The following is a 22,622-nucleotide window of genomic DNA, read 5'->3' as shown; positions in this document are numbered from 1 at the left end:
TTGCTCGCCAGTGTGGAATCCGCAATATGATGTTCACCAGCGTAGTATTGAATCGGTACAGAAGCAATTCCTTAAGTTTGCGTTACGCGGTCTTAATTGGGACCCGAGTCTTCGCCTATCTTCTTATTCTAGCAGACTTCTTCTTATTATACCCTTGCAAAAAGGGTATATTAATTTTGGTCAGAAGTGTGCAACGCATAGAAGGAAGCATCTCCGACCATATAAAGTATATATATTCTTGATCAGCACGACGAGACGAGTTCAAATAACCATGTCCGTCCGTCCGTCCGTCCGTCCGTCTAGATCAACGCAAACTTCTCCTAGACCGTAAGAGCTAAAGAAATTTTGCATGTAGGCTTGTATATACTGCAGGCGTTGTATATCTCGGATTCAGCCGGATCGGATCACTATATCATATAGCTCCCATACAAATGACAAAGTCACGAACAGTGACTTTTCTCAATAACTTCGTTATTTTCTGAACTTTTGCCGTAAAATTTTATATGGGTGAGTTAATTGCACATATAAACGACTATGCCAAATTTGATCAAGTTCGGGTGATTATATCATATAACTCCCATAGGAACGATCTTTCGAAAACAGTGACTTTTGTCAATTACTTCGTTACTTTTGAAGCAATTGTCATAAAAATTTATATTTCTCAGTTTAGCATAACTATTAATGACTGGGCCAAATTTGATTAAGATCGGGCGACTATATCATATAGCTCCCATAGGAACAATCGGTGGTGAACAGTGACTTTGATCAATAACTTCGTTATTTCCTAAGCCGTTCTTTCGCAAGCATTAGACCTTTTACACAAAATACTTGCAAGGGTGTACAAACTTTGACGCGGTCAAAGTTAGCCCCGGCCCTCTGGTTAATCTTTCTTCGCTTTACAACCGTAGGCTCGTTTTTGGCATTCTCTTTTTCCATAAACTAGTCAACGGCGAAGTCATTTCTACTAATTTACTAGATACGCTATATTTTTGTGTTCCCTCACGTCGGACCAGAAACTTTTTTCCTATTCACCTTAGTAGATGTCTGACTAAGTACTCTCTTCACGAACCTTTTCGTGTTCTTTGCCAATCTTTTAACAACCTTTCTCACCTAATTTCTCCTCATCTTTCTGTCACTTCTCTTCGCGCTATACTTTTTAATCATCTACAGCGAAACCAATAATAATATTCTGGACTTGGATTGGCTGCAACTCATCCCTGACCACATTGGCTGTGAATCGGGGCATAGCTGGCACCTTTTGCAAATAAAACACCTCCACCGGGTCGGGGATGTTTAGTTGTGTATTTAGCTAAGCTATATTTTTCAATTAATTACTATCTGTCTTTAGCTTAAGCTTTTTCGTCGACTTCTGTGTTAGTTGACGTAAATAAATAAATAAATAAATAAATATTGAAATTCACTTTTTCCAACTGACCACTTGACACGTTTCGTAGAAACATCTACTATTGACACCCTTCAAATTTTTAATGACTCCTCGACGCCATCCTGCCTTCCAGAAAACGATCCTATAGACACTGCTGCATTTATATTATTCTCCCATTATAAAGCATTCCCTTAGCAACAGGAGAATACTTATTCCATTATTTGCTTAATCCACCAAACATTTTTAACTGTCTCTCTGCACTTGTTCGGAGAGGCTTCTTAATAGAGGCTTCATGCGGATACAAAATTTCACAAAATTTGTGTAACATTTAAACATGTGTTTAGGAGCTTGTTGCTTAGTTAACGGTTAGGTTATACAAATTCCACAATATAAGTATTTATTTTGGTCACAAGTGTGAATCGCATCTCCGACTCTATAAAGTATGTACATATATTCTTGATCAGCACGACGAGAGGAGTTTAAATAGCCATGTCCGTCTGACCGTTCGTATCGTCGTGCTGATCCTTCTATGCGTTGCACACTTCTGAGCAAAATCAATATACCATTTTTGCAAGGGTATAAAAATGAATAAATAAAAAGTCTACTGATGATAGCACTTGGTGGTTCTTGAAATATCCATACAACAACCTGCTCAACTTTTGTGCTGCATATGATTAAAGAATCTTATAAATTAGTTAGCTAAAACCCAGTTTTGATTAACTTGAAAAAGGTCTAGATCTAGACAAACACCAAAAAACGGAAGGCACGCCGTATGACACATGTTGTAAACCCTATCTTTTTTGAATATAGTAGGGGAGAAGGCCCAATTATGATTCGGGTTTTGAAAAACCTAAAAAATTTTTTCTCAGTTCAGTGAAATGAAAAATTAAGAAGTTTAACATTTAAATATTACCCAAGCGCAACTTTTTTCCAAAGAAAGTATGTTTATTTGAGTTACTCAAAAAATTTTAGAACAAATTTAATCTGGATAACTTTTTTTAGGCCGAAAAAAAATGGCCCAGTTATAAGTCACAGTCAGTTTTTGAGTCACTGAAAATAAGAAAATATGTGACACCAATTGTTGTGTTTTAATGGTTTATTTATAATGAAGGCATTCAATGGCAAAAACAATGAAAAACACAAAAGAAAATGGCCTCCAATGGCCATAACTGACAATGATTTTTATTCCTCGTCGTCCATGTCACTTTCGCAGTTCTCGCTTGTGAAATAACTAGCGCACCTCAAATGAACTGGACGCTTGCATACATTGCAATTGATCGAGTTGGCACCCCAGCAGAGTCATAAACGGGATTTTTCATAGTTTATAGTTTATATGTATGTGGGATGTGCATTTGCGAAGTGTATCAATCCCACTGTATACGAGAGACGAAGACGAGACAACGATCAAGAGAGAAGACGTGAGCGTGTGAGAAGGCACCATCAAAGAGGGATGACGAACGATAGAGAGATGACGACGAGGAGAGTTGGTTTTTGCGCGTCAAACAAGACGGAAGTGTTTTGAGGTCTTGCGTCATAGTCGGATGCAAGGTCAAGTCGAGTACCATAGACGGGTGCTAAAAGTCGTGTGTCAAAGTCGGACACTTAAAGTCGAACGCCAAAGTCGGCCGCGAAAAGTCGAAGCGTCATAGACGGACGCCAAAGTTGAGCCGAACCAAACGTCGATTGTCATTTCACATAGTGTAATCTCTATAAAGTCGTATTTTCATGTAAACCCCCTAGACTATAATTATATCGTTAAATAAAACCCCACATATTTTGGGTGCTCGTCCGGGATAGATTCGAGTAAGAGTGGCGCTCATCCGGTTACAAAGAGTTTTCCCCACATATTTTGTCGTGATAGAAAGAGTGCGGGATACAAGAGAACACCCCACATACATTTTTTGTGCGTTCGTGCGGGAGAAGAGTGAAAAAAAAAGTGATTTTTTTTCTTTAACAATCGTGTTGTGTTAAGTCGGTCCTGCTCTGCTAATGGTGAAATTAAAACATTAACTATGTCGTGTCTAAATGATTTAATAAGTGGTACTCTGAAAACGGGTAAAGTAGACGGTATCAGAGCATTGCATAAATTTATCTATGAGAGCGAGGGAGATAGAAATAACCGCAAAAGAATTCGAGAATTTTCTGGTTTCGATTACGATGAAGCGAAGGCAAAATACAAAGCAAAAGCGGAATATGTACGACGAAATTTGACGAACGGTGATCTTGTTTCGATTTGCAATGTATTGGGAATCAAGTACAGTGTCGACGACCTTGCATTGCATATTTTCACGAATTTGAAGATGAACAATTTGTTGGCATCACAAGACGAAGACGAATTAGACGACGAAGTAGATGATGAAATAGACGACGAGACAGATCATGAGTCGGTAGCTACAGAGAGGAACGTAGCAACAGAGAATAATTTGAGGAACATACCGCACGAGAGAGCAAGCGAGAACAACAACGATGAGTACAGAAGAATAAACGAAGAGAGAGATAGAATGATGACGCCGCGTTTTGCCATTAGTTTTCGCGACGTGGAAGAGAACATTCGTATTTTTGACGGCACTAACACTATTGCAGTAGAAGTTTGGATTAACGAATTCAATGAGCAAGCAACGTTGATGTGTTGGAACGATTTCCAGAAGTTTCTGTTCGCGAAGAAGGCGTTAAAAGGTATCGCGAAACTGTTTGTCTTGAGTGAGAGAGGAATAAATTCATGGAACTCCCTCGAAAAAGCACTTTTGAGTGAATTCAAATCGTGCGTGAGTAGTAAAGACATACATGAGCAACTGATGAAAATGAAGCGTAAAAACAATGAGTGCGTTTATGAGTATTTTTACAGAATGAAAGATGTAGCTTCACGTGGACAAATTAAAGACGATTCATTAATAGAATATTTAATTGACGGCATTGATGAAAAAAGTGAGAATAAGTCGATTTTATATGGTGCGAAAAATTTGATTGAGTTTAAAGAGAAATTAAAGCAGTATAAAATAATGAGTGAAAAAGAAAGTAAGAATGGTAAATACAAAAACGATGAGAACAGTGCAAGAGTGAAAAACAAAATGATGAAAACTTATAATAAAGACGATGTTGTGTGTTACAACTGTGGCGATAAAGGACATTACTCAAAAGATTGTGATGATAAAGGGAAAGGTAGAAAGTGCTACAAATGTAATGAATTTGGTCATATAGCTAAAAATTGTAATAAAAGAGAAATGAACGGTAAAATTGAACCGAACACAAGAAATTTAACGTCGAAAGAAGAAATAACCTGTAAAGTTATTAAAATTGACAATATTGAGTGTAAAGCATTGTTCGACACCGGAAGTAAATTTTGTATCATTCGCGAAGATTTGTATAAACGTTTGAAACAACCCGAGTTGAGTAGCTTTGACGGGTTTCTAATTGGATTCGGTGGCGGAGAATCAAATAAGATAAAACCAATTGGACACTTCGTGAATTCCATTTTGATTGACGACCAATCGTTCGTGTTAGATTTTCATGTAGTTCCGATTAGATTGTTAGATGTCGAAATGATCATAGGCGAGGAATTATGTTTGCAAGCTGACATTATTTTTAGCCGAAATGGTGTAAGAGTAGAAAAGTTCGAAAAAGAAAGTGATGAAATAAAAATTCTAAAAATTTATGTCGCGAATAATAAAGATGAACTTAATATAGACGAATGTGCAAGCACAAGTGCTAAAAAAGAGGTATTCGATTTGATATCTAATTATCAACCGGTAGCAACAAAGACAACAAATGTAGAAATGCGAATAATTTTAAACGATGACAGTCCGATATTTGCGCGACCCCGTAGACTTGCATTTAAAGAGGCAGAGTTCATGAACGAGAAAGTCGAAGAATGGTTGGCTGAAGGCATAATTGAAGAGTCAACGTCCGAATACACAAGTCCGGTGGTACTTGTGAAGAAGCATGACGATTCCTACCGGCTATGTGTCGATTTTCGTAAAATAAACAAGGTATGTGTGCGTGACCATTATCCATTGCCGCTCATCGAGGATCAGTTGGATCGTTTGCAAGACGCTACGATTTTTAGTACCATTGATTTGAAGAACGGATTCTTTCATGTGGCAGTTGCAGAATCTAGTCGAAAGTATACGTCGTTTGTGACCCACTGTGGTCAGTACCAATTCAAGAGGGTTCCGTTTGGATTTACTAATTCACCTGGAGTATTCCAAAGACATGTAAATGCAATATTTCGACATTTATCCAAGAGAGGCATTGCGCTGCCATACGTAGACGATGTTATCATCTTGGCCAGAGATGAAGAGGAAGCTGTTAAGAATCTAAAAGAGGTAATCGTAACCTGCGAAGAGTATGGTTTAGAGTTAAACCTGAAGAAGTGTCATTTTTTAAAGAAAGGAATACAATTTTTGGGGCACATTGTCGAGAATAAGAAGATATATCCATCTACAGATAAAATTGAGGCTGTTGCAAAGTTTAAAATGCCTCAAACCGTAAAGCAAGTTCAAAGTTTCTTAGGTTTGACGGGTTATTTGAGAAAGTTTATTCCAAACTATGCGTGTATACCGAAGACTCTGACCGACTCTGACTAGTCGTACCAATCTGAAGTCCATACTGATGCATCCATTGAAGGCTTTGGAGCAGTTTTACTACAAAGATATCCAGAAGACGGTGAACTCCATCCCGCATACTGTATGAGTCGAAAAACCACAGACGCACAGCGAAAGTATAGCAGCTACGAATTAAAGATTCTCGCAGTCATAACAGCGTTAGAAAAGTTTAGAGTTTATCTTTTGGGCATGCATTTTAAGCTAATCACGGATTGCGACGCATTTACAAAGACGCTGGAGAAGAAGAGCCTTTGTACCAGGGTAGCTCGTTGGGTACTTTTTCTTCAAGAATACGATTTTGACGTTTTACACCGTTCAGGTACCCGTATGAGACATGTCGACGCCCTCAGCAGATATCCAATTATGCAAATTAACGACTATGGAATCAGCGTTGGCATAAAGAAGGCACAGTCACAAGATGAGAAAATAAGAGCCATCATAGAAGTTCTGAAAGACAATTCGAAAACTTATGATGATTATTTTCTGAAAGCCGATATCCTGTACAAATTAGTCAATGACGTTGATTTAATTGTTGTCCCAAACGCGATGCAGAAGCAGATTATTGGTCAGGCACATAACAGAGGACATTTCGGGGCAAAGAAGACGAAAGACCTGATTTGCAGAGAATACTTTATACCGCATCTCGAGGAAAAAATCCAAAAATATATCGAATGCTGTATTCCTTGTAATATCAGTAGCCGTAAAGTTGGCAAGCAAGAAGGCTTGTTGCATCCGCTTCAGAAAGATGATATTTCACTTTTAACTTACCATATTGATTTTCTAGTCTACTCACAAAAACTATAAGCATATTCTGGCAGTCATAGATGCATTTACGAAGTTCTGCTGGTTATACCCAACCAAATCGACGACTAGCAATGAAGTTATTACGAAGCTGACGATTCAAAGCACGATTTTTGGCAACCCTACGTTTATTATCTCGGACCGGGGTTCCGCCTTTACATCCCAAGATTTTCTGAAGTACTGCGACAACGAGGGTATCAAACACGTTAAGACGACTACAGCACTTCCGAGAGTAAACGGCCAAGTCGAACGTTTAAATGCGATCATCATTCCTGTTCTGTCGAAGTTGAGCGTTGATGATCCGACGAAGTGGTATCGACATGTTAGCAAAGTTCAGCAGGCTATCAATTCGACGTACACCAGAAGTATTGGCACTTCTCCATTTGAGTTACTAACTGGTGTAAAGATGAGGACCAACGATGACCATAAACTGAGAGATCTTATCGACCAAGAGACGAAGGCAATATTTACAGACGAAAGAAGCGAGCTCCGTGCCAAGGCGAAGGCACACATCTCCAAGATCCAAGACGAAAACAAGAAGTACTACAACCTACGTCGTAAGCAAGCTCGATCTTATAGTGTTGGCGACCTGGTTGCAATTAAGAGGACGCAATTTGGCAGTGGTCTCAAACTAAAACCAAAATATTTTGGACCCTACCAAGTTAAGAAGGTGAAGCACAACAACGCATACGATGTCGAAAAGGTAGGCAAGTGCGAAGGGCCTAAAGTGACGTCCACATGTGCAGAGTACATGAAGCCCTGGAGCCCAAACCGAGACGATGAAGAAGATGACCCAGCATTCGGGTCGAATGCGTAATCAGAATGGCCGAATGTGGGATGTGCATTTGCGAAGTGTATCAATCCCACTGTACACGAGAGACGAAGACGAGACAACGATCAAGAGAGAAGACGTGAGCGTGTGAGAAGGCACGATCAAAGAGGGATGACGAACGATAGAGAGATGACGACGAGGAGAGTTGGTTTTTGCGCGTCAAACAAGACGGACGTGTTTTGAGGTCTTGCGTCATAGTCGGATGCAAGGTCAAGTCGAGTACCATAGACGGGTGCTAAAAGTCGTGTGTCAAAGTCGGACACTTAAAGTCGAGCGCCAAAGTCGGGCGCGAAAAGTCGAAGCGTCATAGACGGACGCCAAAGATGAGCAGAGCCAAACGTCGATTGTCATTTCACATAGTGTAATCTCTATAAAGTCGTATTTTCATGTAAACCCCCTAGACTATAATTATATCGTTAAATGAAACCCCACATATATATATTTTAAAGACACCACATAATCACATAAATCTATATAGAATCACAAAATATACGGCAAATACAATTTTTTGATGCATTACACTCACCTTTTCACTGTCAATTTTACAAAATATTGGTACTTTGAAAAAAATCAAAATAACTTTTTCGGACGATTTTCAACATTATTTTTGTTACGCGTGTATACAATTCTTTTATAAACGTTGGTGTCTGTCCAAAAACTTCAGAATGTCTAACGAACATGATTTACAGGGCTCAAACTGTCATTCAATACGGCATTTCAAAAATATTTGAGAATATCACAACTGGGCCTGATTCACAACTGGGCCCTCTACCCTACAATATATTTATTTATTTATTTATTTATTTACGTCAACTAATACAGCAGTCGACGAAAAAGCTTAAGCTAAAGACAGTTAGTAATTTATTAGAAAAATATAGCTTAGCTATATACACAACTAAACATCCCCGACCCGGTGGAGGTGTTTTATTTGCATAAGGTGCCAGCTATGCCCCGATTCACAGCCAATGTGGTCAGGGATGAGTTGCAGCCAATCCAAGTCCAGAATCTTATTATTGGTTTCGCTGTAGATGATTAAAAAGTATAGCGCGAAGAGAAGTGACAGAAAGATGAGGAGAAATTAAGTAAGAAAGGTTGTTAAAAGATTGGCAAAGAACACGAAAAGGTTCATGAAGAGAGTAGTTAGCAAGACATCTACTAAGGTGAATAGGAAAAAAGTTTCTGGTCCGACGTGAGGGAACACAAAAATATAGCGTATCTAGTAAATTAGTAGAAATGACTTCGCCGTTGACTAGTTTATGGAGAAAGAGAATGCCAAAAACGAGCCTACGGTTGTAAAGTGAAGGAAGATTAATAAGAAGAAGTCTGCTAGAATAAGAAGGTAGGCGAAGACTCGGGTCCCAATTAAGACCGCGTAACGCAAACTTAAGGAATTGCTTCTGTACCGATTCAATACTACGCTGGTGAACATCATATTGCGGATTCCACACTGGCGAGCAATATTCTAGAGTAGGGCGAACTAGCGAAGTGTATAAAACCTTTGTTACATAGGGATCATCAAATTCTTTGGCCCAACGTTTAATGAAGCCAAGAAGGCTGCATGCTCTATTGACAATAGAAGAAATATGAACATTAAATGAAAGTTTTGGGTCAAACATCACGCCTAAGTCTTTGAACGATGGTACACAATCTAACAGAACAGACTTAACAGAGTAATGAGCTAGGAACGGAGACAAACGACTGAAAGTCATAAAAGAACACTTAGAGGCATTAAGGTGTAATTTATTAACGTGGCACCAATCACAGAACGCATCGAGATCTGATTGCAAGTACTGTTGGAAAGAAGGATCATTATAGGAATAACAAATCTTGACGTCATCCGCAAACATGAGCACGCGTGAATGAGCCAAGGCCAAAGGCAAATCATTTATAAACAGTGTAAATAACAGGGGGCCCAGATGACTGCCTTGGGGTACTCCTGACGTAACTCGAACAGTTTTAGATATCGAGGAACGAAAAGACACCTTTTGGGTTCTGCCAATAAGATACGACTTTAACCAAGCCAACAGTTTTAGGGAAAAACCCAATATGTTAAGTTTCGCGAGAAGCATAGAATGATCAACCGTATCGAAAGCCTTACTAAAGTCAGTATAAATAACATCAGTTTGACACTTTTTACGGAAGCCATGGTGTACAAGGGTAGTCAATTCTAAAAGGTTAGTAAGCGACGAACGACCTTTCATGAATCCATGCTGACAAGGAGAAATAGTGGATCTGGATAGGTGTTGAAGGGAAGACGTAATAATTTTCTCAAACAGCTTTTGTATTGCCGAAAGTTTGGCAATGCCACGGTAGTTAGAAACATCCGATTTGCTACCCTTTTTAAAAAGCGGACTAATAAAAGACTCCTTCCAAATATCGGTAAAGGTACAAGTCTCACTCGATATAAAGAATAACCGAGATAAAGGCTTAGATAGGGAATTCGAACACATTTTAAGGATGCAACAAGGTATATTATCAGGACCGGGAACGAAGGAAGACGTCATAGATGACAAGCTAGAGATAATACAGTCTTCAGTAATACTAGGAAAAAACATACAATTTAAATGTGGGATTGAAAAGGGATAGGGTGTGGGTTCCGAAACAGTAGTAGAATAAGTCGACTGAAAGAATTTAGCAAACAGATCTGCAATATCTGAATCATTATTAGCAGTCTGGTCATTAAGTCTGAAGGTGGAGGGTAGTACATTAGAGCGTCTTTTGGAATTAACAAAGTTATAAAATCTTTTGGGGTTCTTATAAAATTCAACCTTACAGCGAACGATATAATTATTGTAGCATTGAGTGTTTCAATAGTCAAGTCGCGAACCACTTTTTTTAAATCTTTTAAAATATCTCGATTTAATGTTACGGAGATTAGAGAGCCTACGTGTGAACCAGACTGGCGCGCTGGAGACGGTAGAGACATTCACATAAGGAACGCATTTATCAATTAGAGAATTAAGAGCAGAGTAGAAAAACTTCACTGCACGATCTATATCGCAGCACTCAAATAGAAATGACCAATCAAAAGAGAAAATAAGGCTATTAAGAAGATTGAAATTTGTTTTACGAAAACATCTACGACGAGAATTTGCGATGGTATTATTATTGTGGTAGGGTGATAGGGATCTTCAGGTTTCACTAGGGGCTGTGTTCGGGATACAGCACTAACAGTGGGATCAGAGACAAAAACAAGATCAAGGATTCTTTTAGAAGAGTTAAGGAAAGAATTCAACTGATATAGCGGACATTCAAGTAGGCTATCAAGAAAAACATGTTGAGATGAAGGAATTAAGAAAGATAGATTATCATCAACAAGCCAAGAAATATTAGGCAAGTTGAAATCACCTAAAACTATAAGGAAATCGCGATCTTTAAGACGATTAAAAATAGTTTGCAAAGCATCAGCATGATGCATATAGGTCGTTATATCAGAAGCTGGAGGAATATATGAACAAGAAATATATAAGCTAAAGTTGGAACATGTAATTTCGACGCAAATAAACTCAACACCTAAGGGCAGATCAATCGGCATAACACTTGAACATAGATTCGAGTTAACAGCAATGAGTACTCCACCGCCACGACGACCAACACGATCAAGCCTATAAGAAATAAAGTTATTAGAAAGAATTTCATTATCCAAAACAGAGGAGTTAAGCCAAGTTTCAGAGAAAGCTAATATGTCAGCCGAAAAGGTTTGGCTATCACAGAACAGGTTCGAGAGCTTGGTAAGAAGTCCTCTTACATTTTGATAATGAATGCAAAGACTAGACGTTATTAGTTTTTTGAAGCAGAAGATAAATTAGGAAGGTGGACAGGCAACGGACGGGAGCGCTTATTGGGCGCAAACTCGTGTACAACTAGGCCCTCTGGCCAGAAATTAGTGTCAACCATAGCTGAGAAATACTCATTGGGTACTGTAATTTTAAAAGAGGAGATTTCGCGTGGACTAGAAAACTTAAACTTTTGAATTAAAACTTTAGCAGGGCATATATTACTAATGTAAGCTGCCACAGACGACTCAGAAGTATCAGGAGCAAGCCTAGAGATAAATAATTATTTGCGATGAGGCACTACTGTTAGTGGAGGCGGAGGAGCATTGGGATCCGCAAGTCATTGAGAGCTAGCATGATCCTGTGATTGATCAGAGTTCCCGTGAGGGATAGAATGAGGTACACCAGGGCTTGTAATGGGTACTTCAATCTGAAAAGAAGAGCATAAAGAGGGACAAGAAGATGGTGTAGGCGAAAGTAAAATCGGAGAGGAAGTAATAGAGAGAGCTGGCGACTGCTTACGAGGCAACTCAAGGGTACATTTCTTGTGCAATTTCTCAGAAGGTGGAACAAATTTGAATTGCGACAATAATTGAACGCTAGAGTCACACTCGTTTGACAGCTGTTTGGCCAGTTTGTTTAAAGAAAGAAACTTTAAACGAAGATCCCTATACATACGTCTAAAATCAAGCTGCTGGCTGGCACAAGATGGGCAAGTCCAGCGCATTAAGCCAAGCTCAGGCTTAGACACAGAGAAACCAGAAAATTTGTCGTAATCGCGGCCATTGAGGCCAGCACATTTTAAGTGAATAAGATTATCGCAAAGCCAACAAGATATTGCTCTATACTGATCATCAAAACCGTCAGAATGCTTGCAAGTAGGTAGACAACAAGCCATTATAAAGCCAAAAGAAACACAAGGCAAAAAAAAATAAATAAATTTATATATATAAGAATAAATAGAAAAATTTAAATACACAGCACAAAGATAATTATCGATAAGAAATCAATAATTACAAATAAAACAAAGAGAACAGCTAGAGTGCACAGCACAAGAGAGAGTGCAAGAACAGTTATAAGCCGAGCTTTGAGAGGCGGCCTTACAAAAGTGATTACGCGGGAGAGAAGCTGAGCACAAGCACAAAGCAGATAGAACAACAAAGCCACTAGCACTGATGGTATGATGGGGGCGATGAGGGGAGCAACTGCAGAAGCAATGACGAGAGAGAAAAAAATAAAAAGAAAAAAAAAATTAAATGCACCAAACACTAATCACGAAACAGAAAAACTGTTTAAACTATTTAATTTGGCGAATTATGGAAATAAAACACAAGGGTGTCAAGCAAACAACACCAGTGAAAGCGTAAACAAACTAAGCACAATTAAAAACTGAGAGAAAACAATAAATATTAATAAAAACTCGGGAGCTATGCAGAAACACGACCGTCACGTCAGAGAGCAGAAGCTTTTAAAAAAAAATATATTCAATATATATATATATTCTTGATCAGCACGCTGAGGCGTGGTCATATAGCCATATCCATCCGTCCGCCCTCAGACCGTTACCGTTAACCGGATCGGTAAAAGTAGTTAGAAATTCAAACTACATGAAGCGAAAAAAGCGGTTAACGGTAACGGTCTGAGGGCGGACGGATATATATATATATATATATATATTTGCGCATAAGTATATATATACTTCTAAGATAATTAATATACCCTTTTTGCAAATGTATAATAAAGACCTACATGGTACTCACACACGTGGTAGTATGATAATTGACCAATATTAGGTAGGATACTACCTTATCCTATTATCCTTATCCTTGGTTAGTTGAGAAATATTTTATTGATGTTAATGCATACAAAAATTTAAATTTTTAGTCTAAAAAATATTAAAATTAAAGGATAAAATTTTTTTTATTTACCCGTATGCGTTCTTGTATGTCTTTTTAAAAGACTTGGACGATCAAAACTTTTTTTGCAGATGTTACAAGGAAGCATCGCTCTTTCATTTCGAGCTACCCGCTTTTTTACTTCTTGGTATTTCCTTATTTTAGGTGCATTTAATGGTTTACAGTTTTCAAAAACGGTATGGTTTAGTTGGTCGAGTAATGATGCCTTAAATTCGAAGGAATCGTTCAGTGATAGTAAGGAGCCAGAAGAATCGCTTATTATTGACTTTTGTTCATCTTCACTAGCGGATGAAGAAATTTGCACATTCGGAATGGAATGCATCAGGGATAAGGAAAGGTCCAATGGATTATCTGAAAAAACATTTGCAAAGTCTTATAGTGTATTATTGTAATCCTGAAAACATGTGTTACCTTGTAAAATGCTATTAATTGCTTGTCTATTTAATTTTAAGTGCAGACCTGAAAATATATTTTCTTGTGGACTCTCTGGTATATAGTATACTATGACTTCCTGATAGGCCAAAATTGTCTTTACTACTTCATATAAAGGATCTCCATTAAACTTCGTACAAATAAGATTCACATTTGAGTCATAAATTGTAGAAAGTCTTAAAAATCTTATCCAATTGCAATGCCGTACTTGCTTCCCGTAATAGTTTGATATTTCATCATATAGCCCAAAACGATATCTTATCTGAAACAAAAATGTCTCTTATGAATGATTATGATAATGATGAGGGAAAATTATTTTTAAAATTTTCTCCCTTAAGAAAATCTTTATCACAGGAATGATGCGCCAGCAAACTACAGACAAATATGTACAATTTCATTATAGAACGAAATGCTTATTACTCGTTCTACAAATGACAAACAAACTCAAAAGTTCAAAAATGCTAAAAGCACCCTTGAAAAGCGAAATATTTTTTTAAAAAATCACAATATTGTCAAATATGTACACTTAACTCAGGCAGAAGGAAGCTTCTCCGACCCCATAAAGGATATATACTCTTGATCAGGACCAACAACCAAGTCGATTAGCCATGTCCGTCTGTCCGTCCGTCCGTCCGTCTGTATGAACACGCAGATCTCGGAGACTAGAAGAGCTAGAGCCACCAAATTTGGTATGTAGACTTGTGTGGTATGTAAATGTATAGAGTTAATTTTTAACAACGCCCCCTTACGCCCCCAGAATTTACATAAAACTGTTTTCCTTAAAAAGTATAACAGATAGAGACATCAAATTTGGTTTATATACTCGTTTAGTTAACGCGCAGAAAATAAGTGTTCCAACTTTTTGACACGCCCTTCCGCCCCGAACTTACATAAAACAGATTTTCTTAAAAACTATGTAAGCTACCGACATTAAATTTGGTATGTAAACTAGCCTAATGGACGCGCAGATATTGACTATTTAAAAATTTTGTCACGCCCATATCCGCCCCGCAAATTAAACAAAACTGATTTTCTTGAAAACTAACAAGGCTAAAGTCACCAAATTTAGTATGTATACTGGCTTAGTATGCGCGCAGAATAAATATTTTAATGTGTTGCAACGCCCACTTACGCCTCCATAATTTAAAAAAAACCGATTGGCTCGTGCAATTTTTTGACAATCGCAATTAAATTTGGCAGAGTAATTAATCTTATCTATTTCTATCAAACTACCAAATTTTACTAAAATCGGACTAGAAACATGCGCATACTTTGTATGAACGTATTTTGCTAGGCGATCCATAAGGGCAGAATTGCCCGTTGGCTGGTGGCGGCGCTAGAGTGTTCGTGTGTTTGTAGAGTGAGCGAGATAGCATTTGGTATGAGGCATGTTAAAACAATTTGATAGACATACATTTGGTTTTCGAAATTTTAAATAGTTGTTTCACCTGGTGTATGGTATACCCAAGTCGGCCAGTCGACTTACTTACTTCATTTTTTAACTATGATTAAACTATGGTTTGGGAAACAGTGAGCAGCCTTTTGTTCCGGCTCAGAGGTGCTAGAGGTTTCTCTAAATTTCTTTTGAACCAGACGTTAGTGTGACTGTTTGTGCAAGAGTGCAGACTATTTGGATTCAATAATGTGCAGCAGTGCTTTGTACACTGCACGTAAAAACTTAACTCAGCAAAAAATCGATCCTGACGCAATCTTACATAGACTAATTTTACGTCTTAAGTTTCACATCATTAAAGAATACCATACAACTTTACAAATCCTTATGGGGTTCCCTGTTTCCTAAACAAATATATAATAATATTATAATTATAATATAATAATTTTACAAGGGAACTTCACGTATATGAATCAGCGGCCTAAAGGGTAGAAATCCGGTCTAAATTTGGCGAACCCCTGGTTCAACGCACTGCTGCTCCTGCTATTCTTTTGAGATTTTGTTTATATGGCAGGATTACATTAAATTTTGTTTTGCCGATTTAATTGCCAAAGATTGTTGGAAGGTATTTATGGGGGGTTAAATATACAATGCCCTCGTTTAAGGCTGCGTAAAAGGGCCCGCCCTTTTCTATATTTACCTAAAAAGTATAAGAGGTATAGACACCAAATTTGGTAGGTAGACTCGTGTAGTATGTACAGTGATCGAGTTCAAATTGTCGCCGCGCCTACTTCCGCCCCCACAAATTACATAAACCCGATTTTGTCTAAGACTATACTAGCTAGATTTTGTCATGTAAGGCATGTAAAAACAATTTAATATACATACAGTATGTCTATTAAACTTGTGTGGCTTTTTTTTACATACCTATAGTTTATACCTATGTTAATAAAAGTTTATAAAAATGTGTTCTACAAAAAGCACTCCTTGTTGATTTTTCGCTGTTGAAGTTAAACTTGTGTAACTTTTTTCATTTTGCAAACAATTATTGGACATATTATAGATACATTTGGTCTTCAAAATTTAAAAATACATTTTTTTGCAGGTTTAAATTATTAACAAGCGGATGCAAAACTTCCCAACATTGATTTGAAGTTGGTATTTGCCCAAATGCAGCTTTTACAACATGTTCATAGTGTACAAAAATTGTTTACTTTCATGTTTTTATGATTTATATGACAACAATATATAACAAATGTGAAGAAATTTTTATTTATCATATTTAAACCACATTTATTTTTTGTATAGGCATACAAATTGTATACAATTAAATTTCATTAATAGACCTATAAGCTGCTTGATGTCTTTTCGGCGTTTTATCTGCAAGTCACCGAAGCTGTAGTTCTAAGCGCGGTTTACTATTATATAGAATTATATTATTATAGAATTATAGAATTATATTATAGAATAATAAGCCAAAATATTTTACACAACCTGAAAAGACAATTTATTCTACAACATATTTGAAATTCATCAAAGTCGATGATTCGCATACCTGAAGTTCTCCTTGTTAGTGATTACACAGTCGATCTACAAAGTAAAGTAGGGGACCTTAATTAAAACACGAATGCATCCCCGTTTCTACATGGTTTTCGACAGCTGGTATTTTGAGATTGTCAGTGAATGTGGTTTAAAAGTGATATATGAGCATTAAGTTGCAAAATTCATTTTAATTTTATTTTCTTGTTCGTTATATTCCAAAAATATCGTTAAAAAAGTCAATGAAACCATCTGACATAGGAACCCTATTTGAATGGTAAAATTTCAGCACGTCTTTTCTCACACAACCCACGCAAACGGTTAGGATTAAAGTTCCATGTGAAGTGTGCCACAGACACACTTGTTGCAAAGTGCAGCAAGTAAATAAGTACATATGTAAGTATATGTTTCATAAGCATCCCTGCTGTACTGTTTTAAATAAACTGAACCTATACATACATACATACAAATTTTCAGAGAATATGTTAAAGTTTATTTTAAAAGACCATAAAAAAGAAATGAAATAATTTTGGTGAAAAGATATGAATATCCGCAGTTTATTTAACTCAAAAAAGAATTCCTAAAATAAAAATTAATAATCAAAAAATTCGAAGTAGCAAAATGCATGGTGACAAAAGTATTTTGACAAATGTCCAAAATAACAAAAATTAATAAAATTTTACGCGTCAACGTATTGTTTCCTATGTTTAATAAAAAATATACCCTCCTTTAGCATTCATTACTTTTTGTAGACGTCTCGGGACCGAATCTTGTAAGTTACAGATATAATCCAACGAAATGTGTCTCCAGAGCTCTCCAACCTCAGAAATAGTGTCCTGTCGTGTTCTTTTGAGATCAGCACAACGTTGTCGCTTAATATAAGCCGATAGGTTTTCAATAATGTTCACATCAGGACTTTACGGTGGCCAATCCAGCACATTTACTTAATTTTCATTAAAAAAAAACTTATAATTTTTGCCTCATGGCATGGCGCATTGTCCTACTGGAAAACAAAGGACTCTCCAATAAGTTTATCCCCTGAAGGCAAAGCATGATCTTTAATGACGGTCGAATATTTATCTTTCGTCATGTTTCCATCGACGGAAACCAAATCTCCTATGCCGTTATAAGCAACGCATCCCCAAAACATAACTGACCCACCCCAATGGGTAACTTTTTCACAAATCGGTCTTCTTTTTTGATGTGTGATTTTTGGCATTCTCACATAAACTTTTTTGAAACAGTGGAAGCTAAAGGAGCTTTCATCGCTCCAAAAGACTTGACGCCAAAACGATTCGGGCTTAGCATTATATTTTTTTGGCAAATTCGAGACGTTTCACTTTGTTCCTGGCAGTAATCTGGGGAATATCTCTGGCCTTCCTTGAGGCGCCTACGAGTTGACCTTCCCTAATTGACCTAATTATAAAATCGGTCGTATCAGCGAGCTCCTGGGCAACTGTTTTGGGCATCTCTAAATGGTTTTCTTTAAATTTACGCAGAATATAACGATCCGCCGTCTCAGTTGTCTTGCGAGGTCTACCACTTCGCGGCAGGTTTTTGACGGATTGGTGTTTTTTAAACTTGTTTTTTTGATAATAAACAGTTTGGCGAGAAACATTGTATAAGTTACTAATATTTTCTACAGAAATACCAGAGTTATACTTCTCCACCATTTCACACTTGACCATGTCACTTAATTCATTTGCTTTACCCATAATGTCGCAAAACAAATAAGTAAAATTTATTTTTTATTTTATTGATAATTGTTTACTCTTGAGCAGCCTAATAAAAACTAAATACTGAGAATGTCAAAATACTTTTGTCCTCCTCTCATCAGCTAACGAAAAACAATAAAGGAAAAATTGTTCATTCTGCTTTATTATTAACTGTTTTATGCATTTCTTATAAAATAAGAACCGTTAACTACTCAATTTCTTCAACACAAATCCCTAAAGAAAGTAACAACTTTTGTCAAAATACTTATGCCGTCGACTGTATGTATGTATTTTGTATGCACTTATATAAACGAAACCATTTTGCTTTAGTGTACAAAAAAAAAAGTTATTAAACTAAAATGGAAATTATATTATGGACGAGAAAGGTTGCGAACGAATAAGCTCCTAAGATCGGTGGTAACGAATTGCCATCACGAACGAGTCCAACGGCATCGGTTTGCAAACGTCATTTTATTGTTAAGTCTCAATTAATTAATAAACTTTTATTAATTATCTACCTAAACGTACGAGTCTGGCATTTCTATTGTTCCCGTAAGCCGTACTCCCCGCCGAAGCCTTCCTGACAGCTTCTCAATTTACATTCTTCTACTGGGTAATGTGATTTACAACCAACACTCTCAGAAGTGGGTTTTAGTAGGTGACAATGGTAAAATTGATTGGTGTTGACTCTACCGCCGCCGCGTGCAGACGTATTTTTAATGCACGCCGCAAATTTGAGTGTAAAAAAAAAACCGCATTTGCAAAAAATTTGGTAGGGCTCTCAGTTGACACCCATTTACAATCATATTGCTATTAGTTTGTTCTAATAGCAATAAATACAAAGTTGCAACTGCGTAATTTTTTAAAAAGCCATGTTTACCAATTCGGGCCCAATCTCTCTCGATCCCCACCAGCAAAAGCTACAAGAACAAATTGTACAACAACAACGTAAGCGTCGACACTCGGTCAAACGCAACAACGAGTACTTTTCGGTGGTGTCGCCGACCTCACTGAATGCTACCGTAAGCAATAACATCGAAAATGCAAGCCACTCTGAGAAAAACAGCGATTAACCGTGGAGAGAGCAATGTGCTTCTCCATCAATATTGATAACTGGGTCACCGATTGCCCCGACCAGCACTATCAGCTCGTTGACAGCAACTACTGCAACGTCTGCCGAAGTATTGACCTGCCTCAAGCCGTCAACGCCAGGTCGCCCAGAGTCAGCCACAACAATAAACTCAACGCCTTCTGTCCAAACTGGAATGGATAGATATATTGAAATAACTAAGCGGAAGTTAAGCCCGCAAAATAAAATAAAGTGGCAATACGCCAAAAATAACCAAACCAAATGAACGACTAACACTCCTAAATTCTTGCCAATCAGCAAGGCGGTCAAGCCGGCGCTGTAGAAAAAGTTAAATCGGCTAGCCCCTTTGTACATCCGTGAAACCAACTGCAGCGCTCTGATTTTCAAGCTTGTAGCCTTCAGCTCTTATTGCACTGAAGAATCACCGTAGAGGAGCCCCATAACAGATACCAACCACCGCAGTGTACAAACTGCCAGGAATACAACCACACATCTAACAATTGCAATCTTAGTGTGTGTTGGCTGTGGCGAACATCATAAAGATGGCATTTGCACCAAACACAGAAATAACGTCGCACTAAGACTATGCAGTAACTGTGGAGGGAACCACACGGCCAACTACAGAGGATGTCGTTTCTTTAAGGATCTTAAATCACACCTAAACGGGCGCAGACCCCCATCTGGGCCAAAGGTCACCTTCAACGCCTCTAAAACTACACCAAGGGTATTCGTCGCCAAGGCTGTTAGATCATCCTACTACAACCAGCCCTAGTGTATCCTTTGCTAGCGTGCTCCGTACTGGACAGACGGAGCCGGCGTAAGAGACCCCGCCGCTTCACCATTTACAGATTCTGCCAGGCCCTGGTTTAGAGGCCCTATTGATCTCACTTAATCAAAACATGACCACTTTTGTGACACTCATGCAAAACTGCATGCAGAAACTAATGCGAAATCAAAACCAGCTTATCCAGAAGCTTATCAATAATAAATAATGGCTTCCCTACGTCTATGTCTTTGGAATGCTAACGGCATTTCCAAGCACAAAAATGAACTGCAATTATTCCTAGACTCAAGTGAAATCGACGTTTTGCTGATTTCGGAAACACATTTAACATCAAAAAATAATTTTCAAATACCAAAATATACCTTCTACGCAACAAACCATCCAGACGGAAAAGCTCATGGCGGGACCGGTATCCTAATCAAAAACCGTAAAAAACACTCGTTCCTCAACAGATTTGAAACACAGCACCTACAAGCAACTGCTATAACCGTCCAAACCAGCTGCGGCAACACTACATTGGTCGCCCTGTACTGCCCACCACGCTTCTCAATCTCGGAAAATCAATTTACCGATTTCTTTAACACACTCGGATATCGCTTCATTGCAGCAGGGGACTATAACGCCAGACATACGCACTGGGGATTTTGCCTGGTAAATCCTAAACGCAAGCAGTTGTGCAACGCAATAGCCAACCCACTCAATAAGATGGATTGCGTCTCATCGGGTAGGCCTACTTACTTACTTACTTTCTTGCAAATCACAAGCAACGCTCATTTGTTGTTGTTTTGCAATTTCTTTGAGTTCTTGTTGCAGTGTTTTTGTTATTGTGATTTCTAGCTCCCGCGCTCGCGCTCTTTAACTTTTTTCATTTTCGTTTCACTCGTCGCCGTTATTTACGCTCATACTGCAGTCTGTTGTGTGTCTGTAATTTAGACTCTATAGTGCTCTCTTTATCTTTTAACCCTTGTGCACCCTCAATATCTCGCTTTCTTATTATTTCTGGACCTCAGAGTGAGTTATATATTATATATTTTAATACCAATACATATCTCATTTTTATTTGTTTGGTTACTAATTCATCTAATTAACTCATAATGCCTGTCTGTTCGGTTAAAAATTGTTTGCAGCCCGCCCCATCCCTGAATAGTTTTATTTACTGTTGGTTGTGTAAAACTACAGTACATGTTAAGTGCGCCGGCTTTACATGCAGGGTAAAGGATCTTTTAGATCAAAAAAAGGGTCTCAAATGGAGATGTGAGTCATGACGGATCGTGGACGATGAAATGGAATTTTTCATGCGGCAAACAAAGGATAACCTGTTGAGACTGTCCGCCAGTTTTCTTAAGCTCTCGCAACAGTTTAAAGCTGTCGAGTCTCAGTTTAGTAGTTTAACTCTACTGACTGAGTCTCGAAAGAGTAAGAAGACGGGAGAACAGACTTCTGATTTGTCCTTACGTTTTCCGATTTTCACATCTATATCGGTTCCGATTCCGCAGATGATGTCCGTAGTCTCCATTTTGTCTGGGTAAGAATCTATACCCATGGATTTTGCCGACAGGGATCCTAGTAATAGTAATGCCAGAGTGCCACTTGTTGCAACTGATGCTACAATTAATGCGGTAGCTGATGCAATACCTGCAATGCCGAAACCATTGGTGGGAGTACCACCTAAAAAACACATTTCTGTTTCGAGACTTCTCCCTGATGCTACATCGGATGATGTCATGTCCCACATTCGGGCTAAACTGAATGTCTCCAATATATCTATAGAAATGTTTAAATTTTCATATTCTAAAGAAATTTCATCTTTTAAAATCAGTGTTCCAATTGAGTTCTTTGACTGTATCTGCAGTTCTAGCTTCTGGCCGAAAAGCTTAATTGTGAAGGAGTTTACATCCAGAAAAAGGAAGACACGGGGCCAAACAAGGATTCCTTCACCATCTATTCCTCTTTCTTCTTCATCTATTCCCACTCCTTTGTTATCTATTCCTTCCTTCTTCTACTCTATCAAAAAACTAACAACTTCCTTCTCTGTCGGCTATCAGACATGGCAGAGGCCTTAATACCAAACTTACTAAACTCTTTGTAGATAGTCTGTCTTTTGATTTTGACCTAATTGTCTTTACTGAGACTTGGTTAAAACCTGACGTTTTTGACGCCACAGTTTTACCCTTTGCCTTTCGTGATTTGCGCTGGGATCCAACTGTACACCTTCCATCTTATTCTAGTCGACTTCAGTTAATTAACCTTCCTTCTTTAACTAATCGTAGAATTATGCTTGGTGTAACTTTTCTTTACAAACTTTTAAATGGTGATATTGACTCTTCATTTTAAACTATCCTGTTTTCTTTTTATATGT

At 37.9% G+C, this 22,622-nt stretch overlaps 2 protein-coding genes across 6 annotated transcripts in view; one reads left to right on the top strand and one right to left on the bottom strand.

Annotated features, from left to right (window-relative positions):
- Positions 1-22,622, bottom strand: part of LOC111518927 (zinc finger protein 626-like) — a 146,929-nt gene that overhangs the window by 109,649 nt on the left and 14,658 nt on the right. For all 5 annotated transcript variants that reach the window (XM_047009912.1, XM_023177139.2, XM_047009914.1 and 2 more), the window contains 2 exons: positions 13,722-14,004; positions 13,323-13,661 (listed from right to left, as the gene is read on the bottom strand). In XM_047009912.1, the coding sequence (XP_046865868.1) occupies positions 13,323-13,661; positions 13,722-14,004 (622 nt within the window). The remainder of the gene's footprint in view (positions 1-13,322; positions 13,662-13,721; positions 14,005-22,622) is intronic.
- LOC124459976 lies at positions 2,834-6,670 on the top strand. Its single transcript, XM_047009911.1, has 2 exons — positions 2,834-5,370; positions 5,486-6,670. The coding sequence occupies exons 1-2, from the start codon at positions 3,397-3,399 to the stop codon at positions 5,519-5,521; spliced, it is 2,010 nt and encodes a 669-aa protein (XP_046865867.1). The 5' UTR covers positions 2,834-3,396; the 3' UTR covers positions 5,522-6,670.

This window comes from Drosophila willistoni (genome assembly GCF_018902025.1).
Source record: "Drosophila willistoni isolate 14030-0811.24 chromosome 2L unlocalized genomic scaffold, UCI_dwil_1.1 Seg168, whole genome shotgun sequence".
Lineage (NCBI taxonomy): Eukaryota > Metazoa > Arthropoda > Insecta > Diptera > Drosophilidae > Drosophila > Drosophila willistoni.
Note: the sequence above shows the minus strand (reverse complement) of the source record. Positions and strands in the feature narration are given on the sequence as shown.